The sequence below is a fragment of the Electrophorus electricus genome, chromosome 22, assembly GCF_041902795.1.
Source record: "Electrophorus electricus isolate QZ-2024a chromosome 22, ASM4190279v1, whole genome shotgun sequence".
In the NCBI taxonomy this organism is placed as follows: domain Eukaryota; kingdom Metazoa; phylum Chordata; class Actinopteri; order Gymnotiformes; family Gymnotidae; genus Electrophorus; species Electrophorus electricus.
Window position 1 is genome coordinate 5,883,730 of NC_137518.1, and position 27,894 is coordinate 5,911,623.

The following is a 27,894-nucleotide window of genomic DNA, read 5'->3' on the forward strand; positions in this document are numbered from 1 at the left end:
CTGAGCATATCATGTTTCAAGTTTCAAGTTTCAAGTTTGGTTTATTCATCACATACATAGTCATACACAGTATAACTCGCAGTGAAATGGTGGAGAGTGCTCTGTCCAAACTGAGGAAAAGAAAACAGGGGTGCATAGAGAAATATAGATATTCTCTATATGTGAAATATATATATGCAAGATAAATATATATATTCTATGTATGTACAAAATATATTAACAATGTATGTACAATATATGTATATTATGATTATATACACAATGTACAATGTATATGGTTGTGTATATATGTACACAATCTACAGAATGTACAGATCCAATGTGCAGATGTACAGATCCAATGTACAGATCCAATGTACAGATTCATGGTTAATGTCAGTATGTTTATTCCTAACAAATGTATGTTTCATTAAAATAGAGATTTATTTTATACAATGACCAGTGATATCACACCATATAGAGTTGTGGAGTAACTGTAAATTAGCCAATTACTCATTTTTAAAGCCTTTCCCACTCATTTTGTGCATTTGATTGAACAAAATCAAAAATGTTTTTAAGCATTTCATAGCATTTTGATTTTTTATGTAATACTTCTACTTTACTGGTGCATTGTAACTATTGTGACTTGTAAACAAGCCTTACAAAATTAAATATCATATATGTCCTCAATTAGCATATACAGCTGTGGAAAAAAATTAGAGACCACTACAAAATTATCAGTTTCTCTAGTTTTATAATTGATGGGTATGTGTTTGACCAGGCTGAGCAGTTTTGTTTTATTCTATAAACTACTGGCAACATTTCTTCCAAATTCAAGATAAAAATATTGTATTTTAGAGTGTGTTTTTTATGAAAATGACTAATGGTCAAAATAAAACAGTTACAGAAATTTCAGACCATCAAATTCAGATTAATTTATAAACACAGTACTAATATTTCAATTTAAGATGAGTCAAGAAATCAATATTTGGTAGAATAACCCTGATTTTTAATCACAGCTTTCATGCATCTTGGCATGCTTTCCAGTCTTTCACATTGCTATTGGGTAATTTTATGCCACTCCTGGCACAGAAATTCCAGGAGCTTGGCTTTATTTGATGGCTTGTAACCATCCATCTTCCTCTTGATCACATTCCAGAGGTTTTCAATGGAGTTCAGGTCTGGAGATTGGGCTGGCTATGATAGGGTCTTGATCTGGTGGTCCCTCATCCACACTTTGATTGACATGGCTATGTGATATGGAGCACTGTCCTGTTGAAAAAAACAATCATCAGAGTTGGGGAACATTGTCAGAGCAGAAGGAAGCAAGTTTTCTTCCAGCACAATTTTGTAAGTGGCTTGATTCCTGTGTCCTTCACAAAGACAGATATTCCTGATTCTAGCCTTGCTGAAACACCCCCAGATCATCACCAATCCTGCACCAAATTTCACAGTGGGTGCAAGACTTAATCATTAATCATTACACGACCAGGTGTTGGACAAGGCTGAAAATTGCACTCAAAGAAGATGACCTTAGTCCAGTCTTCTATGGTCCAATCCTTATGGTCTTTCGCAAAATTCAATCTGGCTCTTCTTTGCTTCTCATTGATGAAGGGTTTTTTTTCTAGCTTTGCACGACTTCAGCCCTGCCTCCAGAAGCCTGTTCCAAACCGTCCTCACTGTGCAATTCATCCCAGCTGCTGCATGCCATTCTTTTTGTAGGTCACTTGACGTCATCTTACGGTTGTTAAGTGACATTTAAATGAGGTGTCGATCCTCTCAGTCGGTAGAGAGTCGTTTTCGACCTCTGCCATTGTGTAGCTGTTGTTGTCCCATGTGTTTGCTGCTTGACCTTGTTCTTAGGAACCGCAGTTTTCGAAACTTTCAAGATGGAAGCAACCTGACGATCACTGTATCCCTCTGCCAGTAAAGCTACAATTGAACCCTTCTTTTAAACTCTTTTGGCATGGTCTGTAGATGTATTTTGACTACACTTACTTTTTGGATAGTCCTAGCACTGCTTTTTCCATCCAGCTGGTTCTATAACAAGAGAATAGTGATTTCAGGAACAGTGGTTTTTATACTGTTGCTCGTTAGAATAGGATTTTGTTAAGGTGATCATCTATTCAGCATCTCTTTAAGTAGAATGAGGTGTGACTGTGAAGGAATTCAACAAACACTTGAATGGAATGGCTGCTGTACATGTGGAGATGCTGATTTAAGAAAATAATTGGAGTGGTCTCTTATTTTTTCCAGAGCTGTATTACATTTATTGCCATAACACCCAGCCAGCATAGTATTTTTGTCAATGTACTTAAAAATATATATTTTGTCTGTAATATGATATTTTAGCTGTTTTAAATGAAAATCTCTTAATTGTTAAAAATTGATCATGTGATCAAAGACAAACGTGCCCCACTTAATAACATCATAAATAATACGTTATACAAAACAACTGAAACTAATTGAGAAATCTTGTTGATCTCAGACACGCTGACATTTTACTTTAAGGGTACATACATCCTATGTAATCATGATCATGTTATTTTTAAATTTTGGTTTATTGGGAGACATCCAAAAAGGCAAAAAATTATCAAATGCTGACTGCATATTTACAATTAAAATGGCTATGCATGCTCTGTTAAAAAGTGTTCTAGCTAGGTTAGCTAACTAGATATTACTAATTTCAACGACGTAACCGACTGCTCCGCCTTCCCTCACAACCAGCCACTCCAAAACTCCCCTCACTGAAACGGAGCAGCCATTTTTGTTTCATGTCGGAAAGCTCCGTTAAGTGCGTTTGATGCGTTTTGGACTCTAAAGGTACGGTTCTCAAGTGACTTTTTAAACATTTTACAGCGAATTTGTTGGTCACGATGTGTTGTGGAAATACGATGTCTATAAAACGCTTCGCTTAATTCGGATGTATAGAGTTACAGGAATTGCTAACGTAGATCCAACAAAGATTCAGCTTCTTGTCGTTAGATAACGTTAGCTAGTTGCTTAAGTTAAACGACATTAGAACGAATGGATTTCGCAATTTAATATAATGTTGCTATATGAGCCGAACATAATCTAGAAGTAAATACTCCGTAGGACAAATAAAAAGGTCTTGACATCCCTTCCTTATAGCTAAAGTGTCGTTTCCACATATTCTCTATTGTGTTGGGTTGCCTCGCCAGGTCGTGGCACTCGTCAGCGAATATCTGATATCTGTATAAACTAGGCTTATCTATCCTCTAAATTGGTAGTTCGTTACGAATTTTACACGAAATATATACGGTGTCACCGAATAATGTTGTTACACGATACAGTAATTTAGTATGAAGTGGTCATACGGTTTTCATTAGCTATACTGTTCTTTGTAGTACGCGTAGAAGCTAGCTAGCTTGCTACTATCTTAATTTGAATGTAGCTAGTTAACTAGCTAGGTTAGCTATTTCTAGCTAGCTAACGCTAGTAGGCGCTTCGGTCCTTAGACTGGCCTTACGTAGATTTAGAAATCTGATAAATTACCTACCAGTTCAGAAATGTAAAGCAAACCCAGAGTTTTCTCATTCAGAAAATTAGACAAAATAGTATTAAAATGTAAACTCTAACTTTTGTTTTTTAGTTCTTTCTTCTGTGTTTTTACACTTTACTTCCCCTCCCATGATTGAGTCTTAACTTAAATATGCGTATGCTGACTCTTAGCCACGCCCAGTGTGTAACAAATGGCAAGATGGTGTGCCACAAATGGCAAAATGTGTTATAGGCATTTTTACAACATAGTTTTAAAGTATTTCAGTTGTAAGAATGGTTTTCTGTTGATTTCTGTTTTATACATTGTATCGCTTATTTTGTGGTACATTGTTTTTTGAGCTATATTTTATTTTGGTATATTTTTGGGTTTTTTGCTTATTGTCATTGTAGAGTGCTGAAACAATGTTATCTTATGTTTATTGAGATGACCAGAAAACTATACACTTACTGTACATTCACGTTGCCAGGCAACAAAGCAACAGGTGCTTGTTAATTTCTTATAAGAACAGGCAATTTATAGCTGAGATTTAGCAATTCAGCAGCAAGTGACAAATCAAATTGAGTTTTTCTCAACTGCATGCAAATTAATTATGATGCAGTGGCCTGACGTAAATGATGCAAATTCTATGTATTATAGACAAGCTTTGCCTGAGCCCCACATCCTCGCTGAACTTTTTGTTCTTACTGACATCTCATGGCAATGACTAAGCAGTTAGGTTTACAAGTTGATTCATTCACAACTCACTTAAGTGTTAACATGGTCTAGTCAAGATGTATTTACTACACAGTATAAAATTGTTTGAACTATATTCTGACATACAAAAGTGAGTCATAATTGCAGAATAAAAGTGGGCATGCTACTTGTTGTATTTGTGATTATTTTCCCTCCAAATATATAGCTACATTTGTAGTGGGAATGTGATTGGAGTGTCAGTGTTTGGTTAAAGTGTAGATATTTCTCATAGATTAGTATATTTATTGGGTTTATTCATTTAGTTGAATTGTAGTTGACCTGTATAGTAGATATTTTGGTCAACACTTGCTTGTCAGAAGCGGAACAGTACACACTCACTCAGCTTTTACCAATGGTTCATATACTTCTGGTATGTTGTACATGTCTGTATTAATTACCACCATATTTTCTGTGGAAAGAGATTATTAGTAGCTATGTTGTAAATGTAATGATGGCTTTTTGTGGTCCAGTTGGTTTCTGAATTTGTTGTAGTCACTTTCTTTAGGTCAGTCTTGTCAGTGCAATATTGTGTTGTGGGTGTTAGAAACCACTAAAGTGTGTGACTGACACCTATATCTGTAGGTAACGTGAATTAAAAACTTTGTGTGGCATATGTAATTATACCCTTTAGAGATTGTTATACTGCCTTGACTTTCAAGCAGGCCCTTTTATGACTGCATTTTATCTTTAGATGGACAATGGCTACATACTAACCTCTTGTGAAATTTCTTTTTATTATTTATTTATTTTTCTTTTTGTTTTGTTTAATGGTTATACACAAATGATCCAGTGTAAGTGATCCCAAGTGATTGAAACTTGGTGTATAGCTGTTAGATCAGTGTTAAGTTGATAATGGTACTGCCTTCCTCATTCTCTTCACACTCTCTCGATAGCTTTTAGCTCTGGGCATTGCCTAAACCAGGAACTACATTTATTACAGCAGAATGTGATGTTCTTGAGCTCTTCTGTGGTGAACATAATGACTGACAGAGTTGCTTAGAGCCAGTTAGATAGCGAGCCCTGCTCTGCTAGTTGCCCAAGAAGCATTCCATTGTGGCCCAGAAGTTCCTAGGGGAGTAGCTGAATAATTAAGTCTGATTAGGATCTGTGAAAATGTAGGGGTATGAGATGACCAAAATATCATATCCCGATATAGGACATTTATATTGAGATTATACATGTCACAATATAATGCAGGTTTTCTGTAAATTCAATAAAGAGTAGATTATTTAAAGAATAGATTGTTTAAAAAGGCCACATGGAAAGAACTAAACTCATTTTTTACTTCTACACCAAGTTTAAATATCTGAAATCATCCATATAGCACAATGTAGGCATCTGAACTGGTATACAGGTAGTTATGCTAGTTCTAAGAAATTTTATCTGGATGGATGGACTATTTTGAGAATATTTGATGCTATCGAGTGATTGATTTATTATGTCAGAATGGGCTCGCTAGGGGGCGTGGGTGCAGAATAAGGTTGAGCTACGTTGCTTTACCATCCATGAGCTCTCGCAATGCCACTTTTGTATCTTTGTATATTTCCCAGTGTCATTATAGTTTCCATTTATTCTGAGTGTAGTTGTAGGCCAAAGCATCCAAATAATGAAAAATATTGTAAATAACGAGCATTTTCCACAATGAAATATGATGGCACATAACCTGAAACAATGTAAATTTTTTGGTCACACAATGTTTATAGTTATATCTCAGTCCTAGTTAGGAGTTAGAAACATAGCATCGGTACTCTTATGCAGTGAAGGTGATTACAGCAGGGAGAATGGCTCCTAGTCTGCTTTAGTCCATGATGACATAATAAAACATCAGAAGTCTTTTAGAGGTGGCCACTGCACTTTGATTAAAGGTTACTGAGAAAGAACAGTTTTGCTAGTTAAATGATTTGTCACTATGACTCATACTTCGTATGACACTGGCTATAAGAGAGGGGGCAAAAAACATTTCCATTCCATGTTGACTTGGACATTTGACAGTGGGCCTAATGCTGTGTTTCTTAGGCAGTTAAAGTGTGCATGCCAAAAAACGAGTATTTTCTTGTCTTGAATTGTAGATATTTGTATTTTGAAAAGCTTGGACAGCTTTGAGGACACTTGGTAATGCCTGTAGAAACCCATTACAAATTGCCTTGTGAAACAGTATTATACATTCTATCACTTAATGTTGAATTGGTTAAGATTAAACAAACACCACATCTAGTGGTTAAGTAGGTGAATACAACAACAGTGTAACAATTTTTTTTGTTTGTTTGTTTGTTTACTCTTTGGATCTACATTCCATTCCTGCCCATCATCACAAAGTTTGCCTCCTAGATCTACAGTGGCCAGCATAGTTCAATTACAGTTTTCTAGCATTATCCATGTTTTCATGATGTTGCTTTCAAAGTGGTGGGATGTTAGTTTATGCTTATAAATACTTTATTATTTAACAAGTTGTTAGAAAAAGTGAACCACGTGGTTGCTATTATCTCAGGGTGGGAAAGCTTGCCAAAGCCTAGATATGCTATGCATCAGGTGAAAACTTCAATGCTGCTCTCCTCCAGCAAAGAGTTGATGACATACCATTAGATTTCTTTTTCTCCTCAGAGAGACTTGGTCTAATCATGTTATTTGGGTCAGGAATGGCAACAAGTGACCAGTACCAATTTCTGTGAGGTGAGGCAAACAAACCCCTCCCTGTGGGCAATGTCATATGGTAGAACTTGCAATGAATGTTTTCAACAAGGAAGGCCTCATAAAGCCATTTGTATACCAGGGTTTGTTAAAAGGTTTTATAATAATGAGGTTAGGTTATAACAATAATAAAGTATAATGTTTGAAAATATTTTGTTCTGCATATATCTTTATTTACTTCTATGCCTGTATTCTAGAAAAAAAATTGCTTCTGTGTGTTTCAAGTTGCAGTCATCAGATTTTGCACATTAGCTTATTTGTCTAAAGCCCCCTGAAGCTGCTGGTGCTTAGGGACAATTTGGTGGTTTTTCTGCAGTAGCCAGATCAAAGTGAAAAGTTTTCCCCAAAGGTCTTAACTGATTTAAGCATAGATTATGTACGTACGTACATACAAGTGGACTGGACAACAGCAGGTGAAAAGGAAGCCACTAGGTGTCTGATACTCTCTAGTGCCTGGCTACATTTAAATATTTTTAACCCTGCCCATTCCCTTGTAAGTGAACAGCTCAGACAGCAAACTTCAAATTTGAAAAAGAAATTTCACATGACAAATCTTTGAGTTTTTTGGGGGCATTTGTGTTCAGTCAATTCTATAAGGTTCCCTCATATTTATATTTCTCCCAGTATCTTTCTTGTCATCTTTCTTCTTATAGAAGTGTGGCGCTGAGGGAATTGACAGCATTTGGCTGTGTTTGACACCTAATACTGACAGTCAAATGTGAATGCACAGGCAGTGGACTTGATGATGTATGCTATATTAAGCTACTTTGTTAGCTAGCTAGTTTGGCGAAATGTAGCTAAAGCACTTCACATCAAACTTTACTTAGGGTTGACTATTAAAATGTTGTTCCTTTTGTCACATTACATTTTAAAAATGTGCAAAATATCTTGTAATTAGCTAAAAGAAAAATAATAGGTGATCTATTAAATATCTCATCTAGGACTGAATATGGAAGCTATGGTTTAGGATTTGAATTTTGTGCTGAAGAAATTTTCTTTCCAGAACACGGTTGATAGAAAAGAAGGCAAATGTTTACTGATTATGGACTATCAGGGATCACAAGCTATTATATAAGAACATATCCTTTTGTTGTTGTGTTGCTCCTGGCATTGAGAGAGAGGGAGGGTATGTACATTAACAAATGCAGCCAGGGTTTGGGTGGAGATGCTGTCCTGCCAACAATCTCTAATGCATATGCTCTGGCTTCAGTTTTCATCTGCTGAGCAAGTGCACCCAACATGGCAGCTCCCATGTTTGGAAGCTTGGTGACTTCAAAAATTCACAATGGAAGTCAACAGTGACATACCGTCTATTGTATATACAACAGTGTATATAGAAGTCAAGCGAAAGTTTATTCACAAGCTTTCCTTTGTAGTAATTATTTTTATTTTAAACTGAAACGAACAGCTCAGCCTATTGTATATAATTAATCACAATTAATAGATTGGCAATATGTTTAAATGATTAATTACCTCATGCCCATTTCTTTGAGAGTGGGCAAAAATATTTGGTGGGCTGTCAGGCTTATGAAATGATTGGGTAGAAATCCCTGCATTATCATGAGCTCAAAATAGAATAGCCTTGCAGGAGTAGCCAAATAAGAATGCTAAATATCCACATGGCTCTATTGCATCATCCCAAAATATAAAGCATACTGTATTGAAGAATAATGCCTGTGGTGGTGAAGCTCTTGTACTTTATCTACAGGGCTTTAGCTTTCTTGCTTTTTCATCTAGCTATGGGAATGTGGAGGTGATCATATATCTCTCCCAGAGATTGGCTTTTCTGTGAACCAAATACTCCCAGATAAAGGTTGTGTACATTAATTTAGTCAACATAGTTGGTCATTCACAATTGAAAAGCAAGTGTTTCTTTTCTCGTTAATACCAGAGCATTAAGCATGACATGTTTTGATTGGCCTGGAACATTGAAGCAAAAAAATGGCAAGAAATCTGAGAGATCAGCATCATGCAATTTTAAAATTGTCCTAGTCTGACTAGCTTTTTATTGCACTATAAAGTAACCAATGTCAGTGGTAGTGATGGTCCGATCCAGATTTTCAGCTTCGAACTGATTCCATTTGCTGATGCCAATACAGAGTCCAATACAAAAGGTCTATTTACTTTAATATTATCATTATTTTTATTGGTATTGTATTCATGGTTACACCAAGACTGAATTAAACCACACAGCACTTAGAAGACCAAACATGCACACAAATGCATTGAATTTAAATGCCTTCCAAAGAAATTTGTTACACTTCACATAATAGGTAGCAGCAACAGTTGTAATATTTTCATTAAAATTAAGTATTTGAAATGCAATAATCTTAAATATCAAATATTTGAAATATAAATATCAAAGGCCTTTCTGGTTTTTTAACCCATAACACAGCAATAAGCTTGACTGCATCTAAACAGGTCAAGTATTATTACAATTGCAGCAACAACAGTGAAAGGATTCAAAATTAAATCTTTAAAATAAAGTGCAAAACTGAAGAGAAATGTCTGAAGTATATATTTTTAAAAAATCTTCAAAGGTTTAAAACAATAAGCCTGTGTGCATGAATTCAATGGTTCAAGTAATAGAAAAATTGTAGCAGTAACAACTATGTATGCCTTTAAAATAAAGTGCAAAACTGCAGTTAAAAAAACATGTTCACTATCAAAAAAAAAGTTTCAAGTCAGTAAAAAATGTATATCTGCTTCCTAAATCTGAAGAGAAACAAGTAGGGCAATAAGTTTGTGCAACAGCAGCCACTGTAAAACAACAAAACAACAACTCTGAACTTTGAGAATGTGCTGTTCCCCCAGTATTGGAAAGGGCTTTTGCTATGAAGAATTGTTAGTTCTTTTAAATATGTTTGCCATTTAAAATGTAGCCAACACAAGAGCATTAATAATTAATTTTTATTTTAGTAACAAAAATCTCCCACCTGTCTTTGGAGGGTCGAGTAAAGTTGCAGCTGAATATAAGGGATTACCTTTGATGCTGCTAAATGGTTTGCTAACAACTTGCAGGAGTGTACTTTTCTTTTCTTTTTTTGATGCCGCTGTCAGCACTATTCTTGGAAAGCAGACGTTTTAAGACTGTAATGGCTGGCATTACATTGGCTGTAGTGGAGGTTGCTGAGCTGATGTTCCGGGTTAACCCCTCAAAGGGCTCCAACACTCAATTTTTGTTTCTTAAATGCCCACTCATTCGCTGACAGTGATACAGGAAGGGTGTGATCTGCAGCACAGGCACAGAGAGCTTGTGAATCATATAGAAGGACATTTTTGAATGTCTTGATGTAGACCATTTGTTGGCACTTTCAGATCAGTTTGGATTTTTTCCAAGCAAGACTGTGCAAGTTGAGTCTTTTAAAATGTCCCACGATCTTTTTCGCTAACATTGCTGCGTTGTGAAATAAGCCCCTTATGCACAAGGAGCTGCAGTTTATAAGCAACAACCCAAGCTAGGGACTGTCATGTCTTCCATATCCGCCTTTACGTGCACTTTAGCCAGTGAGATCTTCCAGTCCCTAAGCATATCGGTAATGGATCCTGCAGTTGAAGTACTGGTGTGTGACCCCTACGCATTTTCACTTGAAGCACCATGCATATGCACTACTGCATATGTTTGAGTTCACCCAGTGTACAATGAGACTTAGGAGAGACATTGGGCTCACATCTGAGGTCCAAATATCAGTTGTATAGCCTATGGGTTTAAAGTCTTCTAATTGCGCTGCTAGCTGGATGACACCATTTGTACGTTGAACATTTTAGTAAAACAAACAGCTGTTATTTGCCCCTTTAGTTACTGATTGAAGTTGCCATGAGTTCATGCTAAGCTGTGTAATGAAATCTGTATTGGTGACCTGTCTTATGTTACATTGTTAAGTTACAGTGGGTTCATGGTCCAGAGCAAGATGTGGATGTTGGAATCTGGATCGGTAAGTGGATCGGCCCTGGCCGTCCGATATCCGATGAGTGAATGACATCAGTATCGTACCTGATACTGATATATTATCAGATTGGACCCATCTCTTATCAGTGGAAAAATTGGCTGTTCTCTGGCTGTTGTGAGGGCAAAAATTTAACTGGACAATGCATAGTTAAATGTCAGCGCTCATCACTTTTTTTCCCCTGTTGCTATGAAGTGATAACTGAGAACATCACATTTTAATGCATTTTTGACCTGCACAAGTTCACCTTTTGAATCTGATGTGAATTTAAATTTAATAGGCACCAACATTCCTGGTTTTTACAGCCTTTTTGTTGGAATTACAAGCATCATTATGTTTTGGAAGTTGTTTGAGGCTTCGTCATCTTGCTAAATTAACGTTAGCAAGGTGCTGCCTCTCAAGAACTGTGACGTGGAGAGAGCCAAATGTCAAAAGTATTTTTATCTCAGTGAGGGAGAACGAAGCCTATGTCTAGGGACACACAGAAACAACATTGAAGAACTAATGCAACTGCCCGCGACAGATGTTTGCCTTCCCTCAGCTCACTGTTGCCTGTCATTGGCCTGTGTATATTTCCACACACACACCAAACAGACAACAGCTGATGAACACCACACATGTACGTTCTGTGCCTATGCAAACCAACCCCCCCCCAAAAAAAAAACTCAAGACACTGCTTCCCAAAGGTTTAACTTTTTATAATGAGTATACTCATGTTGAATCACTCCCACCTCTGTTTGAGCTCCTTTCTTCCATAAAGTTTCATATGGTAATGTCAAATTAATGACATGTTCCACCTGTTTTTTAGATAGTTAGCACAACAAAACTATATTTGGCTACACGGAAAATACAATGTTAGCACACTGCCTCAGTAGATCAAGCCTAAATATGACATAACACTTTATGCATTTTAACTCTCTCATTTTGAGTCAAATTCAGACTAAACAATCAGAAAACTTTCTTTCAATACCAATCGTCAACAATGATTCAACATGCACAGTCAGTGAAAATGGCGGATTTAGGCTCCATTCAGTGATTAAGGTAGGCTGTTGGCTTAGCATTGCAGGCTAGCCTGGTGATGCTACTTTACAGTCCTAGCTAACTATGTAGTTGTTTTAACAAATGCCTTGAAAGTCTGTGAAATTTGTAATTTTTGGGAAACTAATTCAGCCAGTTAGCATCACAGGTGAATTGACAACACTGGCAATCATTGCCCAACATACTTTTTTTTTGCCCCCAGGCCATTGGGCCATTGCTTATGTCGAACCCTGCTTGTCATCCATTATTCGTAACAGAACTCGGTGACAAATAAACACTGTTCTCCACCGGAGGTCATATTGTGGGAAAACCGAAGACAGCAGTTTGTAGATTTTCCTGCGTTAATACACAAACCCCAATGAAGTTCTGAGTTGAATCTGATTTGTCTGAGTTGGAAAGAGATTGTGCAGGACTCCTGCATGCCCCCTCAGAACTGGGGTTCCCCACCACTGAGCTCTAGGTTGTCACACATTGTTTAAACTGTGCAGGGTTCCAGCTCCCACTGGACTGGCATTCCCCACTGCTGAGTTATGGGTCATCACACACTAGCCAAGAAGCCCCACACCTTGTAGCATAGCTGAGCGCATGGGGTCACAGAAACATGCCGATAAACATTACACTTAAGCAGATTTTACTCTCTATTCATAGATTTAATTAAGTAAATCTTTCATTATCATTTTATGAATTCATCACATATTGTATAGGCCTGTGAGAGAATACATTTAGGCAAATAATTATCCTCTCAAGAATCATTGCAATAAACTATTGTCATGTTGTAAATTCAGTAACTGTATCCCATGTGATGGTTACAGGGCTTTTTGTCTGTTTTTCATTTAATGTTTTTCTAGCAGCAGTTATGTAAGTGATCTGCTGCATCTAAGTGGGAGACTGAAAAAGCAACACTGCTAAAGCAAAATTTTAATGTTTTAACAAAACAGACTGGTTCAGATAAAAAACACACAGCTATAATTATCAGCCGGTCATGCCAGAAAGCTTTTTTTTTTTAAACTACAGCAAAGTACTTATTGTATTTGTATTTATCAGAATAAATTATGAACTTCAAATTATGAACTTTGAAAACCTTGTAGAGGTTAATAAACAGAATAAAATTAAATTAGCCCAAACACAGTTTAAAGCATAATGGTATTTGCCAGCTTTACATTTTAAACTCCAAGCAATAAATAAAACACAACACAACTATATGGTCTTTATAGGAGGCCATTTATCGTGGAATATGCTGAAAAATTAACAAAGGCCACTGAGCAAAAAGTACAACACTAACAAAATTATTACAGCACATTTACACATTCTTGCAAAGAGTGTGAGGGGCTAACAACATTGCCAACTGTGAAAACGTGCAAAGATGGGATGCTTTTGTGCACACTGCATGCAGGTCTTGCCATTAAGGCCAGGTGTGTTTAATTTGTATTGGAGATGGCACAACACCAAATTTCACCGCAAAATTGGGGATCCAGGAATGTTCTAATGGATAACAGTCTTGATCTACTGGCAGTCATATTTCAACTACACCTCTGACAGGATGTTTGGTTGTCTTGTGTTAGCTGTATGTCTGTTTCAGATTCACTCAGCTCAGAAGCTGTACTGTTAGGAAATGCAATATGATTCCACAATTATCTCCCAACAGAATATCAGTGAGGTTTGTGATTGCCTTAAGAACCTTATTCATTGCTTCTAGCACATCAGTGTCCTGCCAGGTCAGTGGCTGCAGACCTCGGTCAGAGGCCCGAAGCCATCCAGTTGCTTGTACCCTCTCACTTATTCTCTCAATATTTATTTAGAGTTTTTAAATGATCACATTTTAAGTAAATAGCTTCCCCATGTGGTGCCTTAATTTTCCAACTCTGTTTTGCTAAAAGAACTGGTCCAGACTGTTGCTCTTCCTCAGGATGCGCCCGTTTGATTCTTGGAAAATGTTTTTCAGTATTCATTAGGAGTGTAACTGCACTCTGCTCACAATTTGGTATGATTCATGATACTGGATTCATGATTTGATTTTCTCATGATATTAAACTACATTTTTGAAAAATAAAATGGTTTTAAGAGTAGAAACAATACAAAAACATATTTTTAAAGCATTTTAAATTTTTGAAAGGAATTTTTAGTCCCCCACAGGGGAAAAAAAATTAGGATTACCAATTGTAAACAAAAGGTACTGTAAACAAATTGTAGCTTCACCACCCTTTGGGTCACAGAGCTATCAGGAACTCCGAAAAGCCAAGCCATGTTTATATCTCAACACGAACTCCTGTTGTTTTTCCTTTTAGATTCCAGCTCTTAGTTTTGTTTTTTTCCTTTGACCACTGGTTTAGCAGCAGAAAACAATTGAGCTTGTCATTCCAATATCTTTTTGAGCCTCTGTGTGACATGAATGCATAAAGATGATGTTCAAAAAACTGAAATCTGACCTAACAGCTCTGACTTTTGAATGAACATTTCATGCGTTAGAGGGTGACTTGCAGCAGTAGGACTGTTTTAGCAGATTTTTTCTACTCTTGACTCAGTAATTCGAAGGCTTTAATTTATCAAGCAAATCTAACGCAGTACTGCTAGAACATGGCTAGTGACAAATGCTACCATCAAATCAATTTTGTCATATTATTGTAAGACAAATGCAGTAAATTATTGCTGGACCACCCAACAGGCTTGCTCAATTCTTTTTGGGACAGCTGTAGTGAGGAAGGCTAGTTTAATGTGTGGTCTCATGTCTGAATGTCCTTGCTTGAGCTATTATTGTAATAAGTTAAATGGGAGGTTTTGAGGATGTACTGTGATATGAAGCATTTGTACATGTCTTCTAGCAGAATTGATCCTGCTACAGGTGTGCTATTATGCCAGAACATGAATGCATATTCTGTGCTTACTTTGCCATTTAACACCCACATTTGAATGTAACTGATGTTGGCTGGCAATCAGTGAGTAATGGGTATGTATCAGCTTGATTTGTTCTCAAGTAGCCTGTCCATGTCACTTTCTGATAATCACAGAGATGCAAGGTAGATTTTGTGGTTGTTGGCCTGCTTGAAGTATTATTACAATACCTTATCTAAGTTGTATCAAGAGGTGTGAGAAAGCATTAGAGCAATGTGCATTTGTAGCTACATATGACATACATTATGTCCATTATACTTAAGTAAGTGAATGTATATCTAGTCACATTTCAGTGTAGTTAATGGTAGCTAGAAAGAAGCAAGTAATACCAAGGGCATTTTGCGATCTGCTGCATTTGTTCACAACGTAGGCAACATCCATGGCATAGATAGTTCCAGAGATGAGGGATAACTTAGCTATACATTTCATGCAGCGGTTGGTGTGTGTATGTGACAGTGTATTGGGGGATAACATTTTCTTTGAATTGGTTGTGAAATCTATCCAAAATCCATTGAGTACATATATCAACTTGTCAATATTTATTTGACTACAACTTTGATTTTTTTTCCATGTCTTCTTAAATAAATAAATATAATAGAATATAAAAACTCTTGGCATTTATATCTGTGCTCAGGCTATGAAGAAAAACCTTTTGGTCTTTATTAGACAGGTTCTCACACAATTATGCAGGAAACAATGATGCCCCCTTTTACCACATCATTTTACACCACAGAGCGGTTCCCAAGAGTCCAAAATACAAAGTACCAGTGAAAAGTTTGAACACACCTACTCTGTTTATTTTTTCTATGTTTTACATTTTAAAAACAGGGAAGGTATCAAACCATTAACACACGTGATTATGCTGTGTTTATACAAATATTCACTACCTTTAGACTTTAGATTCTTCAAAGTAACTATCCTATGCTTTTATGAGAACTTTGTATACTCTTGGTGTTGTCTTAACCAGCTTCATGAGGCAGCCACCTATGATGCTTTTCCATCAGTCTTGAAGACCTTCTCATGCATGCAGTGTGCTTGTAGAGTGAATAAACTAAAGTTCTGAATAAAAACTATTTACTGAAAGTGTGTGTGAAATGAATTCATATATAGGCTAACACCCTTTTCCAATTTATATTGGTCTTAGAAAAAATTGAGTATAATCCATTAGATTAAAATACCTTTTTTACTATTAAAAACATGCATTTTGTCCGGTGTGTCCAAACTTTTGATTTGTGGTTCCTAAATCCCTCTTTTGATATGGAAGTTATAAATCCAATAAGAAATAATGATGCAGACCCAGTTAATTGAAGAGAATAGCTGGTACATTCTTTATTGCAGATTAAAGATAACATGCATTTGAGGCACCTATGCAGAATAAATTATTTACCCAAAGACAATCCAATTTTTGTACGGTGTTCAGAATGGTACGGTAATTGTCTCTCCTTTTTATTTAGCATTCCAATCTTTGAAATTACCACCAATATGTTCAAAATATTAATTTATTCATTATTATACAAACTGAAATTTGACACCTTTTGTATCTCAATGGAAGTGATGAGAATTTGAATTATTTTACTGTTGGAATGTGTGTGTTCATTAAACAGTGGTATCTAGTTTAGTGTACCTACCGAAAATGATTTGGTGCTTTTTTCTGAACATGTTCTGTATGAAAGTGTTGCATGATTGCCATTTCATAAAGATGTGATGTTCCAGAAACACCCTGTTTTAATCATAAACCTACCTTCTTGTATTGTGATGAGGAAGGCCTGGATTGTGGGTGGGAATTGGCTTTTGGAGAAAGTGAGGGCAAAAGATTTATCAGGTTCTGTCATTGTAGATATTTACTTGTTTGGGAGAAGAATGAATGGAATGCATAGAATGTTGCTTTGAATGTTTTTGTTTTTTAACAGAAAAGTAACCTTATATATTTCATTTCTTCAGATACCTGAATTATTTATGCATCCCATCTTTGGATGGGAACCATGAATTGTGAAGCACCAGGTGTGGAGAGGGCAGTTCTTTCCTGGTCAAGATTTGCTTCAGCTGGCCAGACTGCCCTCAAGGAGGCCCTGAAGGTCTTCAATCCCATATCCCAGGATCTATCTGACACTGAGAGGCAAATGGTGTCCTTTCTTCAGGAGTTAAGAGATGAAGGTCTTAAGCCTGTGGTTCTAAGGAGCAAAGATGTATATGGATACAGGTCTTGCACAACATGGCCTCTCACATCAGAGTCTGGCAGTAATATACAGAGAGTGCAGAAATCTAGCAAGAAACGAGGACGAAAGTCATTGAAGAACAAGGACATCAGTTGCTTGCTTCTTAGTACAGATGCCAAGGCCATCCTACAAAAGCAACCCAAGATTCTACTGACCAATCTCTCAGTGGACACTCTAAAGCAGACCATTTCGTCAAAAACACCAGTGCCGACTGATAGTTTTGTCCAAGCACAGCAGTGCCTGAAATTAACCAACATAAAGGGCATGAGTGGTGGCCATACTGCAAGGCTGCAAATCCACTTTGGAGCAGATCCACAAAGTCCAGTTGCTCCCACTCTTCAGTGCCCACCAACTCTATCTGGTATACCACACTCTCCTTCAGAAAACAGCAATCAAACATCAAGTGCAGTTTCTTTGGACAATAAAAGAGGCTTGTCCTGTCCAGTCAAAGTGGATGATGCCCTCATTGGAGATTCTGCCCCAGTGGTTTGTCAGAATGGGATAAGCCTGAAAGAAGTTAACAAAAAGATCCAGTCAGTATCAGGTAAACCTGATGTGACGAGCAGTGGTGCACACTGTGGGGAAAGTGATTCAGTGAGGAGGATGAACTACGAAGGTTTAGGTTGGTCTCAGCCAACACTCAGTAATGGCCAGGACTTGTCTAGACTTAATGAAAATGGTCTTCAGTGGAAAGTCATCAAAGTAGATGAGTCTGTCACTGATGAGGAGCTGAGGAGGGAGGCTCAGAAAATCTTGCAAGTTAATTTATCGCCTGTGATACAGATTCAGCCGCTTGTACACACTGTATAGAAATCAAAAGTGAATTTTATATCTATATATACTGTTAGATTTTCTTACATTGTGTCATAGCTTGGGTCAAAACATGACAGTCTGGATAGGAGTCTTATTCCAAATTATGCATTATTCACATGTGCAACTGACATCAGTGATCCAAAGAGGGAGATCATACTTTCCTTTTCTTTTACATAAGTGTTCCTGCTTTCATTTATTCCTTGTAGTTTGAATTGCATTATACCTAAAAGTTAAATCACATTCTATCACTATGCAGTGTTCTAACACACTTCATCTTTCTTAGAACTGCTTGAGAACCAGAAATTAGGAATGAAACGTTTCTAGAGTGACTTCAGTTCAATACCGTTTGGGAGAAGTGATGCCCTAAAAGTTTTTATTTGTTTGATGTTTTCAGCATTTTTGAACATCCTTAGGTATTTAATAAATTTAAACACCATTTGCTTTCCAAAGTATAAGTATATAGGCAGGAACTGCGGAAAAAATGTATTTAGTTTGTAAAGGTGCAGGGGGAGGATTACATTTGCATCACAAAATGGTGAGAGTGACGACTGTCACTTGTTTTTCCTGCAGCTGATTTCTGAATGTCTTGCCCCTTGAACCAGGGCTGTTGTCCAGCACAGCATTGTAAATTTGCAGGCCTTTTGTAAAAAACATCATAGTAAAACTGCGATTTGTTAGTAACAATTGGTGAATGTTTTATGTAATTTAGTGTACCTTCCTAATTTAGGAAGTTCATAGCAAGTTCATTGACGAATACATAAATGATACTGATATAAATTCTTGTTCTGTCAATTTATTGGTCTCTCTCTTTTTGCTCTATGGTTTAAGTATTATTTTATGTTCAGTTATGTTAAATTGTTGTTACATGCTTTTAATAATACTGCTGGGGAACTCGGGACAACCTATTACTACAGCTAGCTGTCAAATTAAAACAAATTAATTTCCAGTTGTTGGACAATGGCTCTGCTATTTCTATCTTGCTGTATTTTTTTTTTTTTCTTTTATTAGTTGGCATCTACCAGTCCTGTAGGTTTTCTGCAGACAGCAGAAGCAGCACATTTTAGCTTTGTTGACAGAATGGGGAAGAAGGGATGATATTTACAAAACCATCTGGACTTGGTTCCTCAAATACTATGTGATGTGGTAGAGTGGGTATCCTCATACACGCTTTCCCAAGATGATTACTGCATAGCAAATCTTTGGGGAAAATGCATGCCTGATTACAGCTCGTTTTGCAGATCAATGTCTTATCCCCTGCACCATTTAATGTCCATAGATTGGGAGCACTTTGTTAGATTCATTTGATTACAGGGCAAAAAAGGCCTTACTAGTTTTGAACACATTTAAAAGTACATACAGAATGGAAAGTATTTCTCTATCCAACACATTTCTTTGAACAAACACTGATATTTTGGTGCTTAACATTCGCAGTGTTGCCATAGCCACTACCATTCTTTAACTACGGATTACTTGGGGCTATTCCTGCCTTAGCATTCAAACACATCTTCCTGGTTTTTACTGCAGAACAAACCTGAGATCAGACCTTTTTGTATCTACTTGCTTTGTGTAATTTCTGACTCTGATGTTTGAAACTGGTTCCTTCTAGGACGGTCACCTGTATCAGTAGATGACAGCTCCATACTCCAAAATGTTGGGTTTATACATTGTCAGTTTACTTTTTTTTCCTGGGGGTTGTCTGTGTGCATTACAACTGTTTGTAACCATATCATGGTAGCAGACATGTTGGATATAATACATATTTTACCGCTGCAGTCTGAAAATGGCTGAATGTACTTTTTGCAGTTCTATATTCCCCCCCCCCCCAAACCACTTAGTTGAGAGAGAGAGCGAGAGAGCTTTGTGGATTTTAGATATGGCTACATTTTTCAAGACTTGCAGTGTAAATGTCAGCAAACATTTTTGATCTTTTACAAAATTATATCCTGCACCTTTTTGAAAAATCAGTTTACTTGTGTACAGGTGATCCATCATTCAGCATTCATCAATTGCTCATACCTTTGGATATCTATTTGGTTTGTGGGATGTTTATATGGTTGTTTTGAGAGATGTTGCACCTGGAGTCACAAGCTTGCTGTTGAAAACATCTTTTACAGCCATGTCATTCTGCCACAGTGTCACTGGGCTTAAAATCAGCATATTCAGAAAACCCCCATCATCCATCTACACATTTCAGTTGAATCTGTGTCTTTGAAAGCTGTAAATGTTGTTGTTGTACCTTTTTAGTTAATAATAAAATTGTGATTTAAAAAATATCCTCTGTTAATTTGTGAGCATTTGAGGTTAAGAAACTATTTCAGCCCAGTATCCACTAAACCTTTAGGAGATATGGCTACAATTCAGTGATCATGCAGTTTTGTTAATATATATATATATATATATATATATATATATATATATATATATATATATATATATATTTTTTTCTTGGTGGACTTTTAAAAATGTGAACAGGTTTTCTTGGTATTTGAGTCTGTGCAGCAATAATGTTCCAATTATGAAATAATCAAATTATATTGCTGCTTTTATTATTACATTGTAATGTTATTATTACATTGGATTACATTGTAGGTATAAATCTTTACATGGGTTAAACCTTTTTTTTTCATCCTACTTTTGTGATTGGCTATGAATCAAAAATATACATATTAAAATACAAGAAAAAGAAAATTCCATGTCAGGTGTTTAACGTTTTTATTGTAATGGATATTTGGGGGGGGTTTTTTAATACCTCGAAATGGCCTGTTTAACTTAAGCAGAGCAGTGCAATCTTTGCAAATGACAAGTGTGCAATTTTTAACATGAAGAAATTAAAATGATCAGACATAGAAAAATTTAAAATTGTATACAACGATGACAATTGCTAAAGCAGATTCATCTTCAGTGGGGATCAGTAAACCTAATTGTGAAGTTTTACATTTTGAGTTGAGGTATAGCCTATTTAGTAAGTAGATCATCTGAAACCCTGCTTGAAATCCTTGTTCTTTGAAGGCATATGGTCACCTCACTAACAATTATCCTATTGTTTCATGTAATGCAATGGCAATGTTACCATTGTTAACTTTAGCAAACACCATCCAAGAAGGGGCAAGAAAAACTCTTGGGTAATATTACACTGCAGATGTTTGGTTTCTTCAAATTCACAATGTGAATTGTGTACATTTCAGTGCAGACTTGTGAATGACTGGTAGCTCAGTGGTTAAGGTACTTGTAATCAGAAGGTTGCTGGTTCAAGCCCCACCACTGCCAAGTTGCCACTGTTGGGCCCCTGAGCAAGACCCTTAACCCTCAATTGCTCAAGTTGTACTCAGTCATAACTAAGTTGCTTTGGATAAAAGCATCAGCCAAATGCCTTAAATGTAAATGATTATTCCTATACATCATAAATCTTTGAATACGTCAATAGGGTTCAGCAGTGCTGAACCAGGAGATGGCTTTGCAGTCTAAATGGTATACATTTTGCTTGTTTTCATAGAACTTTCACAAACATCAAAAGTTAAAGCTTTTATGGCATATTTTTCTTAATCTGGAGCGAGATAACTATTTTGCTGGTGCTCTACTTTGAATAAGTTTTTCCCCTCTGTAGAGACTTTGAATATCAAAGTAGTAATTTCACGCATAATCACAACATACTTTTATGCGTGCAAGATATGTTTAAAAAAGAGGGGCAGGGTCTAGAGGAATTGTGAAACAGTTAAAACAGTTGTCCTTCAGATAACCAGTATAGTATTAAATGAAAGGTAAACGTCCTCTTTACATTTACGACCCTTTAAAACATTAATTTACTGACTAGATTTTTGCTTTACTTGAGCCCCTAGATTGCTTCAAATCACAATATTTACCAATGCGAATGCTTCTTTTCTGACCGGGCTACACAAGAATTTGCAACAAGGGCATCTTCCTGAAGACTCCAGGCTACATGTACTGCTTCCACAATTGTGGGGTTGATCTGTAGGACAGTGTTTCATCTATACATGTAAATAAATGATCCCATACACCATTTATGAATTAGTACATTTTCATTCTGTATTAGTAGCTATTTAATGGGCCATAAATTGTACAGTGTCTGTGTGAATCATTAGCGTTTCTTTATTGCTGGATAAAAAGTATCCATTCAATCAGGCTTTGCAGTGCTATGTAGGAGGACACCAGAAGTGGGGGATGGGAACTGCATGTGAAAACTGGAGGAAGCCAGTAAATTTTTCTTGGCCTATTGTCTGCCACTGGGTCCTAAAGCCTAAAAGAAACTACTAAACATTTGCCCCATAAATATTTACCATTGTCTGTCTATTAATCTCCTCTGTGAGTCTTGGCCACTCTTGAGTCCCATTTCATAAAGTGAGGCTGGAAATTAAAGTTAGTGTAGAGAACTCTTACACACAGGCTAGCTAAACGAGGGAGAGCTTATTTTGCGTTGTCAATCCCAGCATAGTTAATGCGGTGGGATGTATTTCTCAATTTTCCTGTCATCCTCTTTCAAGATGGCAAATTGGCTCTAAATTTTAAAAGGCAAGTTACCTGCATCTTGAGGCCACATATATTCAGCAGTATGGCCATTCTTGTCACAGCTCTGTCATGCAAGTTTTGCAAATAATTATTTGTTAGAAGCCATCTCTGTCTTGAAAATATTATCTTATTCACTAATTGGTTGTGCACTCTGGCCATGCAACTGTGATGATATACAGTCTTACCACTTTCATGGACATCTAAACAGTCAAATACGGAAAGTATGTTCAAAGAAACCACAAGAGGCTTGTATGGTTCTCTCCCAGGTATCAAGTACTGTGTCTGTCTTGCACCAAGGGACCAAAGCTTTTAACACCAATTTGAGTTGTATAATAGGAAAAATATTAAGCTTGTCTTTGTAACAATTATTTCTACAGTATTCAGCTTATACAAATAGCTTTTGATTAAAAATTGGGATTTGTATTGCTTATCTTTCATTTTTTTGGTGCAGTTTCTTAATGTGGAATTATCATTTTAGATGACAATACAGATGGTTTTATGTCACTCACCACTGACACCATGCCATCGTACCAGTTCTGTTTTTGCAGGTTTCATTTTTAGTGCTTCTCTTCCATTAATAGAAGACATCCCTTAACATATCTTTCAAAATAGGCACACTAAGCACCGGGTTTGCCTTTTGATAAATCCTTTTGATAAATCCTCCCTTTGAATAGACCAAGAAGTAATGTTAGAGTTGTTTTTAGATTGCAGGAGATGGATTCATGTTAATGTTTGCAAATCATTTGGATCACTGGCTGTGGTGGTAATTGTGCTATTGTTGAGGATTGCAGCAATCTGACAGGATGCTGTCAGGTGTCAACCAGTTTTTGCTCTCTAAGCACCGACATGTTCTATGCCCAAAAAAGACATTAATTTCTGTTTCAACTGTAATCTGTAATCCAAATATGGGATATTTTGAAAATATTTTGTTTATATGCAGTATACTTGCAAAGTCAGTGTAACACAAACTCAAAACATGCTTCCTCTTCAAGGACAGATCTGGCTTCAAGGACAGACTTTTGCATTGTTTTGCTTGGTTCATTAATGGATAAATTGGATGTGTAAATGCTCATGGTGCTTGCAGTTATCAGGTCTGGCATTTACAGTATAACCATGTTGATATAATCACAGCATGGCAATCTGTTACACTGCTGAAGGTTAGGCTTCTGACCTTGTAGATCAGTAAATGAAAATGGAATGCCCATTGAAGATTAAGTGAGAAAATGAGTGCATTACTGCTTTTAATCATCATCCCTTTAACCAGCTGCATGCAAACTGCTTCATTATCAGAGTTGTGCAGCTAGAGCTCATTTCCAAGCAAGCACATTTCCAAGCAATTGTTTCAGAATATGCCTTTTGTTTGTTGCATTTAATCAGTATTTTGATTAACAGCAGCTCACAAGTAAATGGACATTAGCATGTTAACAAGAAATGAACACTAATATACTTTCAACATTACGTAAGTTATATAGTTATCAATTTCACTGGTGATCAATATTCATTAGTATACTCATTAGTCATCATCAAACCTTAGCAGTCAAGGATGTTCTTTTAAGATGCTCCCCTGCTGAAAAAAGGGAACAGTTAAGCAACATGAAGACCTAATCTAGGGTTATTTTTCACCATTATGTAAAAACTTGGAGGTACCCCTTCTAATGAACTTTAACAATGTACTGTGGAGTAATAAAATGCATACTGATAATGTATCAAGTGAATATTACTGGACTCCTCTTTGGTTGCCCAATAGATATATTGAGCCTGTGTTGTAATTTGTTTTATTACAGTATGCCATAAAAATTCATAAGAAAGCACCAGAGTAAGTCATATCAGTAGTTAAAAAAAAATCTCATACCACTGTCATTAGTAATATGCAGTTGGGATATATGCTGCTTTCTCATGAGTCATTTCATCTTGATTCCAAAGACCCTTTAATTTCAAATTAAATGGATTTTTTACCTTATGAGTGTCTTATGGCTATCAACGATCCATTCTTACAAGCTTGTATTCAGGTAGACCAGTAGGTTTACTCACTCAAATTACAACTTGAGGTTGAATGGGAAAGACAATCTGCTAGTTTTTCACATATCTGTCATACATATAGTGAATTTAAGCCCCCAGTCAGGAGTAGAAGTAACAGTAAACAGCACTACAGTCACCCAATCATCAGATCAGAGTTGACCTCTGAGCATGGTAAACATACACATTAGAGGGAAAAAAATGATATTCATGTAACAAAACTGCAAGTAGTATTTCCAGACTGGGTCTTTGATTGATTAATAAACAAAGCTGAAAGTGAACAGGTTTATATGCAGAAAATGGTTAAACTATTAATAACATTAAACTATTAATAACAATAGCTTTGTGTGTGCCTGTGTTATTAGTAACTTGGGTAACACACACTTGGGTCCTAGTTTAAGAGGTCTGGGGTGTGTGTCGCCTCCACAGCAGGTGGTTCAGATTGCGCTGATTCAGTCTGATCTGCTTCCTGAAACAGAGAGAACAGCTCAGAGTGTGTATTCCTTCTGATCTGCTCATGTAGATACATTTGTACTAAGCTAAGGTATTCAAGCATTTAGAGAAAAGCCTATACCCCAAATGGCTCTGCAAACGCTCTATAGCCACTGTATAAAGGGTTAGGTATGGATACGATGGCTGCACTCCCACTTTCCTTTGTGGATGCGCCATCTTCATCTTCATTCTGTTAATGAAACATGCATGTTTGACATTACAAACTGCCCATCCATACATCAACTTATAGAAAATTCAGTCAAATTATGTGGTCTAAATAACTAGACAGCTGTGGCATTTCGAAGCCAATACCACGACAGTGTCACTGCTTCTCTGATAATGATCAGCCACGCAAATAATACCCAATCAGCAGTAGTACTGTGGTCAGAAAGTGACGAGTTATGAACGTGGTAGAGAACAACTGAAGTTGTGCAGTGCCAGCGATAGACTTCGGTATCTAATTTAGTCTGTTTTAGATCGGAGGTTAGCATTTTATTTAAAAACATTATTTTTTTAAGTCATTTAATAGACAGCATTGAGAGATATGCAGAGATGTACTTGCTTTAAAGTACTGGAAACGAAAGGCATCATTCTTATGCTTCAGGAAATAATGCACTACACCAGCAAGAACACTGACAATCAAAATGATGATCAAGACAATGATAACAGCAGGTGCACTAGTCTGTAGGTGGACATGTGGTGCAGTTGAAGGCATCACCTACAAAAAGAAAAAACAAAAACACACCACCACCTTTCCCTCAATGCAATGCTAGTACTTTTTAAAATGTTTATTTACCAGCAGTCTGTAGATTTCTTTATTACAAAAGTTTATCTTTCAGGGCATATATTTGTGTACCAGCTCAGAATTGGAAAAGTAGATAATAAACAGAAGTTGTTTTTTAAGGATGGATCACACATACAGTGAAATTAACCTTAGTACAGATGGTAACTCACAATGATAGGTGGAGCTTTTAGAGGTCCCTCGATGACATGGATCAACCCATTTGTTGCTGGAACATTCCAGTCTATTATTATCTGTTTATTCACCAATTTCACTGGTGGGGAGTCCTGTAGGAATAAACACAATGTGTGTGTGTGTGTGTGTGTGTGTGCGCGCACATACAAAAAAACAACATTCCTATGTGAAAAGTATTGATTGGTAAGACTTACATCAGCCTGTGTATTGTCCGAGGCTAATGCTACTACAAGGTTATAACCCAGTCGAGATGGGATTGTTGTATTATGCTTCAGATCCTCATAAAAGTGAAGGCTGTTGTTAGCAGATATGTGGTATTCCATGTCCCGCCATGATATAGTCTGAAAGTGGTACATATGGGTTATGACAAGACACAAGAAGTTACAGGAGCCCACAAATAGCAATGCATGCAAATGATGCAACCAGATATGAAAGAGAATGTAGTTGCAATGGATAGCCTATGTAAAGGTTTTGGCTATGCTTGAGCATGGTCTTTTTAGTTTTGGACATAACTCTCATGGCACAGTACTTTGCTTTCCATTTATATAATGTTCCTGAAAACAGATTTATGTACAACAGATATGGTCTGTTTACCCAACAAACAACTTGCCTCATTTGCAGAAAATCCTGCATCATGTGGTACAAATACTGTAATGTTTGATGAACTCGTTGATAGGAGGTTCAGGAGAGTTTTTCCTTCAAGGGCAGCCTCAGCATAATTCAGCAAAGTCTAATGAGGAGTAGAGCGTAATGGTCATGACAGCAAAATCTATACTCCACAATATGCAATTTGTGTCTTAGCTTTTCAGAATGACCAAAGACTACCTACAGAGTAAAAGACAGAGAAATTTGAATTGGTAGCAACAACAGATACAAGGTCGCCATTACAGAATTCTCCACTGCCAATGTATCCAGGTCCACATTCACATGTCACCTCTGAAATGGCAAACAAAACATTTGTGGTTTGCACAGTGTAAATGCAATTCACTCCAAGCTTTATCACATTCATTTATGATTTTTGTTATATTACCTTTCATACTGAAGCAGTAAGCATCATAAGGAGAGCTTACGTCAACAGGATCTTTGTACAATACTATGCCAACGTGGTTGTCACCACATTTCACAGAGGGAAACCGAATTGGGTAACCCACTCTTTTCCCATCCATCCATCCAGCAACACACAAGTGCATACCCAGCTGGGGCAAGAAAAGATGGAGGTTTTGTAAACTCACAGTATTCCTTGATGGAGCTAGGCAGCTCATGAAGAATTCCTTCCATCAATTTTTTTTTCTAAGGTCACCAATTATAAATATTTTAACTAGGCATTTAATAAGCAAATTAAATTTCTCGCAGCTCAAAACGACCACTTTCATTGTGGTCAATACATGATTGCTAGTTCCTTCCCTGAGTTATTTTGAGTTAGTTAATGAAAGTATGAAATACAATACAAAGGAATTACAGCACCCTATGGAAGGACAAGCAGAATGACAAAGCCAGTCCTGAAAAGGTCCTACCTGCTGAGCATCAGAGAGCTGGGACAGAGTAGCAAGGGTAGCCCCTTCAGCACTGCAGGCTACCTCCGCATCCGTGTAGTTCATCTTGTACTTCCCCGCTGGTGATCTCAAATGGAAAACACCTGCTGTTTTGGCTGAAGGGAAAAAGTTCAATTAAATATCAGTTAAACTCACAGTTGAAAGCTACTTTGTCATTTGGGAATTAGCATATATTCATATATCTATATGGTATAAAGTATTTGGGGCAATATATATAACATTTTCCCACCACAGGTCACGAATCTGGTACACACAGGTAAATATTATGGTTCATTAGGAAAAATTCACAAAGCAGAATAATTAAGAAAATGTATAATTTGCAGCAGAGAAAAAGGAGCTGGCATATGCAAAGAAAAATATTTAATTGTACTGTACACACACACACACACAAACACACACACACACACACACACACACACACACACACACACACACACACACATATATATATATATATATATATATATATATATATATATATATATATATATATATATATATATATATA

General features: G+C 36.7%; 2 protein-coding genes and 1 long non-coding RNA gene across 11 annotated transcripts in view; 1 reads left to right on the forward strand and 2 right to left on the reverse strand.

Moving 5' to 3' along the window:
• Positions 1–30: 30 nt before the first annotated feature.
• Positions 31–16,746, reverse strand: LOC145653054 (uncharacterized). The gene is made up of 3 exons (XR_014119316.1): positions 3,500–16,746; positions 1,978–2,019; positions 31–1,251 (listed from the first exon to the last, which is right to left on the reverse strand). It is a non-coding gene; the product is annotated as an uncharacterized LOC145653054 (long non-coding RNA).
• ccdc71 (coiled-coil domain containing 71) lies at positions 2,686–20,226 on the forward strand. Its single transcript, XM_027015284.3, has 2 exons — positions 2,686–2,802; positions 16,738–20,226. Exon 2 carries the CDS (start codon positions 16,770–16,772, stop codon positions 17,820–17,822), a length of 1,053 nt encoding a protein of 350 aa, XP_026871085.1. The 5' UTR covers positions 2,686–2,802; positions 16,738–16,769; the 3' UTR covers positions 17,823–20,226.
• Positions 20,227–23,560: 3,334 nt separating this feature from the next.
• stab1 (stabilin 1) overlaps positions 23,561–27,894 on the reverse strand; it is a 44,657-nt gene continuing 40,323 nt past the window's right edge. For 6 of the 9 annotated variants that reach the window (XM_081705132.1, XM_081705131.1, XM_081705126.1 and 3 more), the window contains 9 exons: positions 27,348–27,481; positions 26,864–27,029; positions 26,663–26,769; positions 26,444–26,563; positions 26,028–26,174; positions 25,812–25,925; positions 25,420–25,575; positions 24,940–25,047; positions 23,561–24,834 (listed from right to left, as the gene is read on the reverse strand). In XM_081705132.1, the coding sequence (XP_081561258.1) occupies positions 24,757–24,834; positions 24,940–25,047; positions 25,420–25,575; positions 25,812–25,925; positions 26,028–26,174; positions 26,444–26,563; positions 26,663–26,769; positions 26,864–27,029; positions 27,348–27,481 (1,130 nt within the window). In that variant the 3' untranslated portion in view covers positions 23,561–24,756. The remainder of the gene's footprint in view (positions 24,835–24,939; positions 25,048–25,419; positions 25,576–25,811; positions 25,926–26,027; positions 26,175–26,443; positions 26,564–26,662; positions 26,770–26,863; positions 27,030–27,347; positions 27,482–27,894) is intronic. The other 3 variants (XM_081705128.1, XM_081705129.1, XM_081705134.1) reach the window with 3 other exon arrangements.

Bases quoted from the DNA above. Each gene is read 5' to 3' on its own strand.
- ccdc71 (XM_027015284.3), top strand. From the start codon at position 16,770: ATGGGAACCATGAATTGTGAAGCACCAGGTGTGGAGAGGGCAGTTCTT.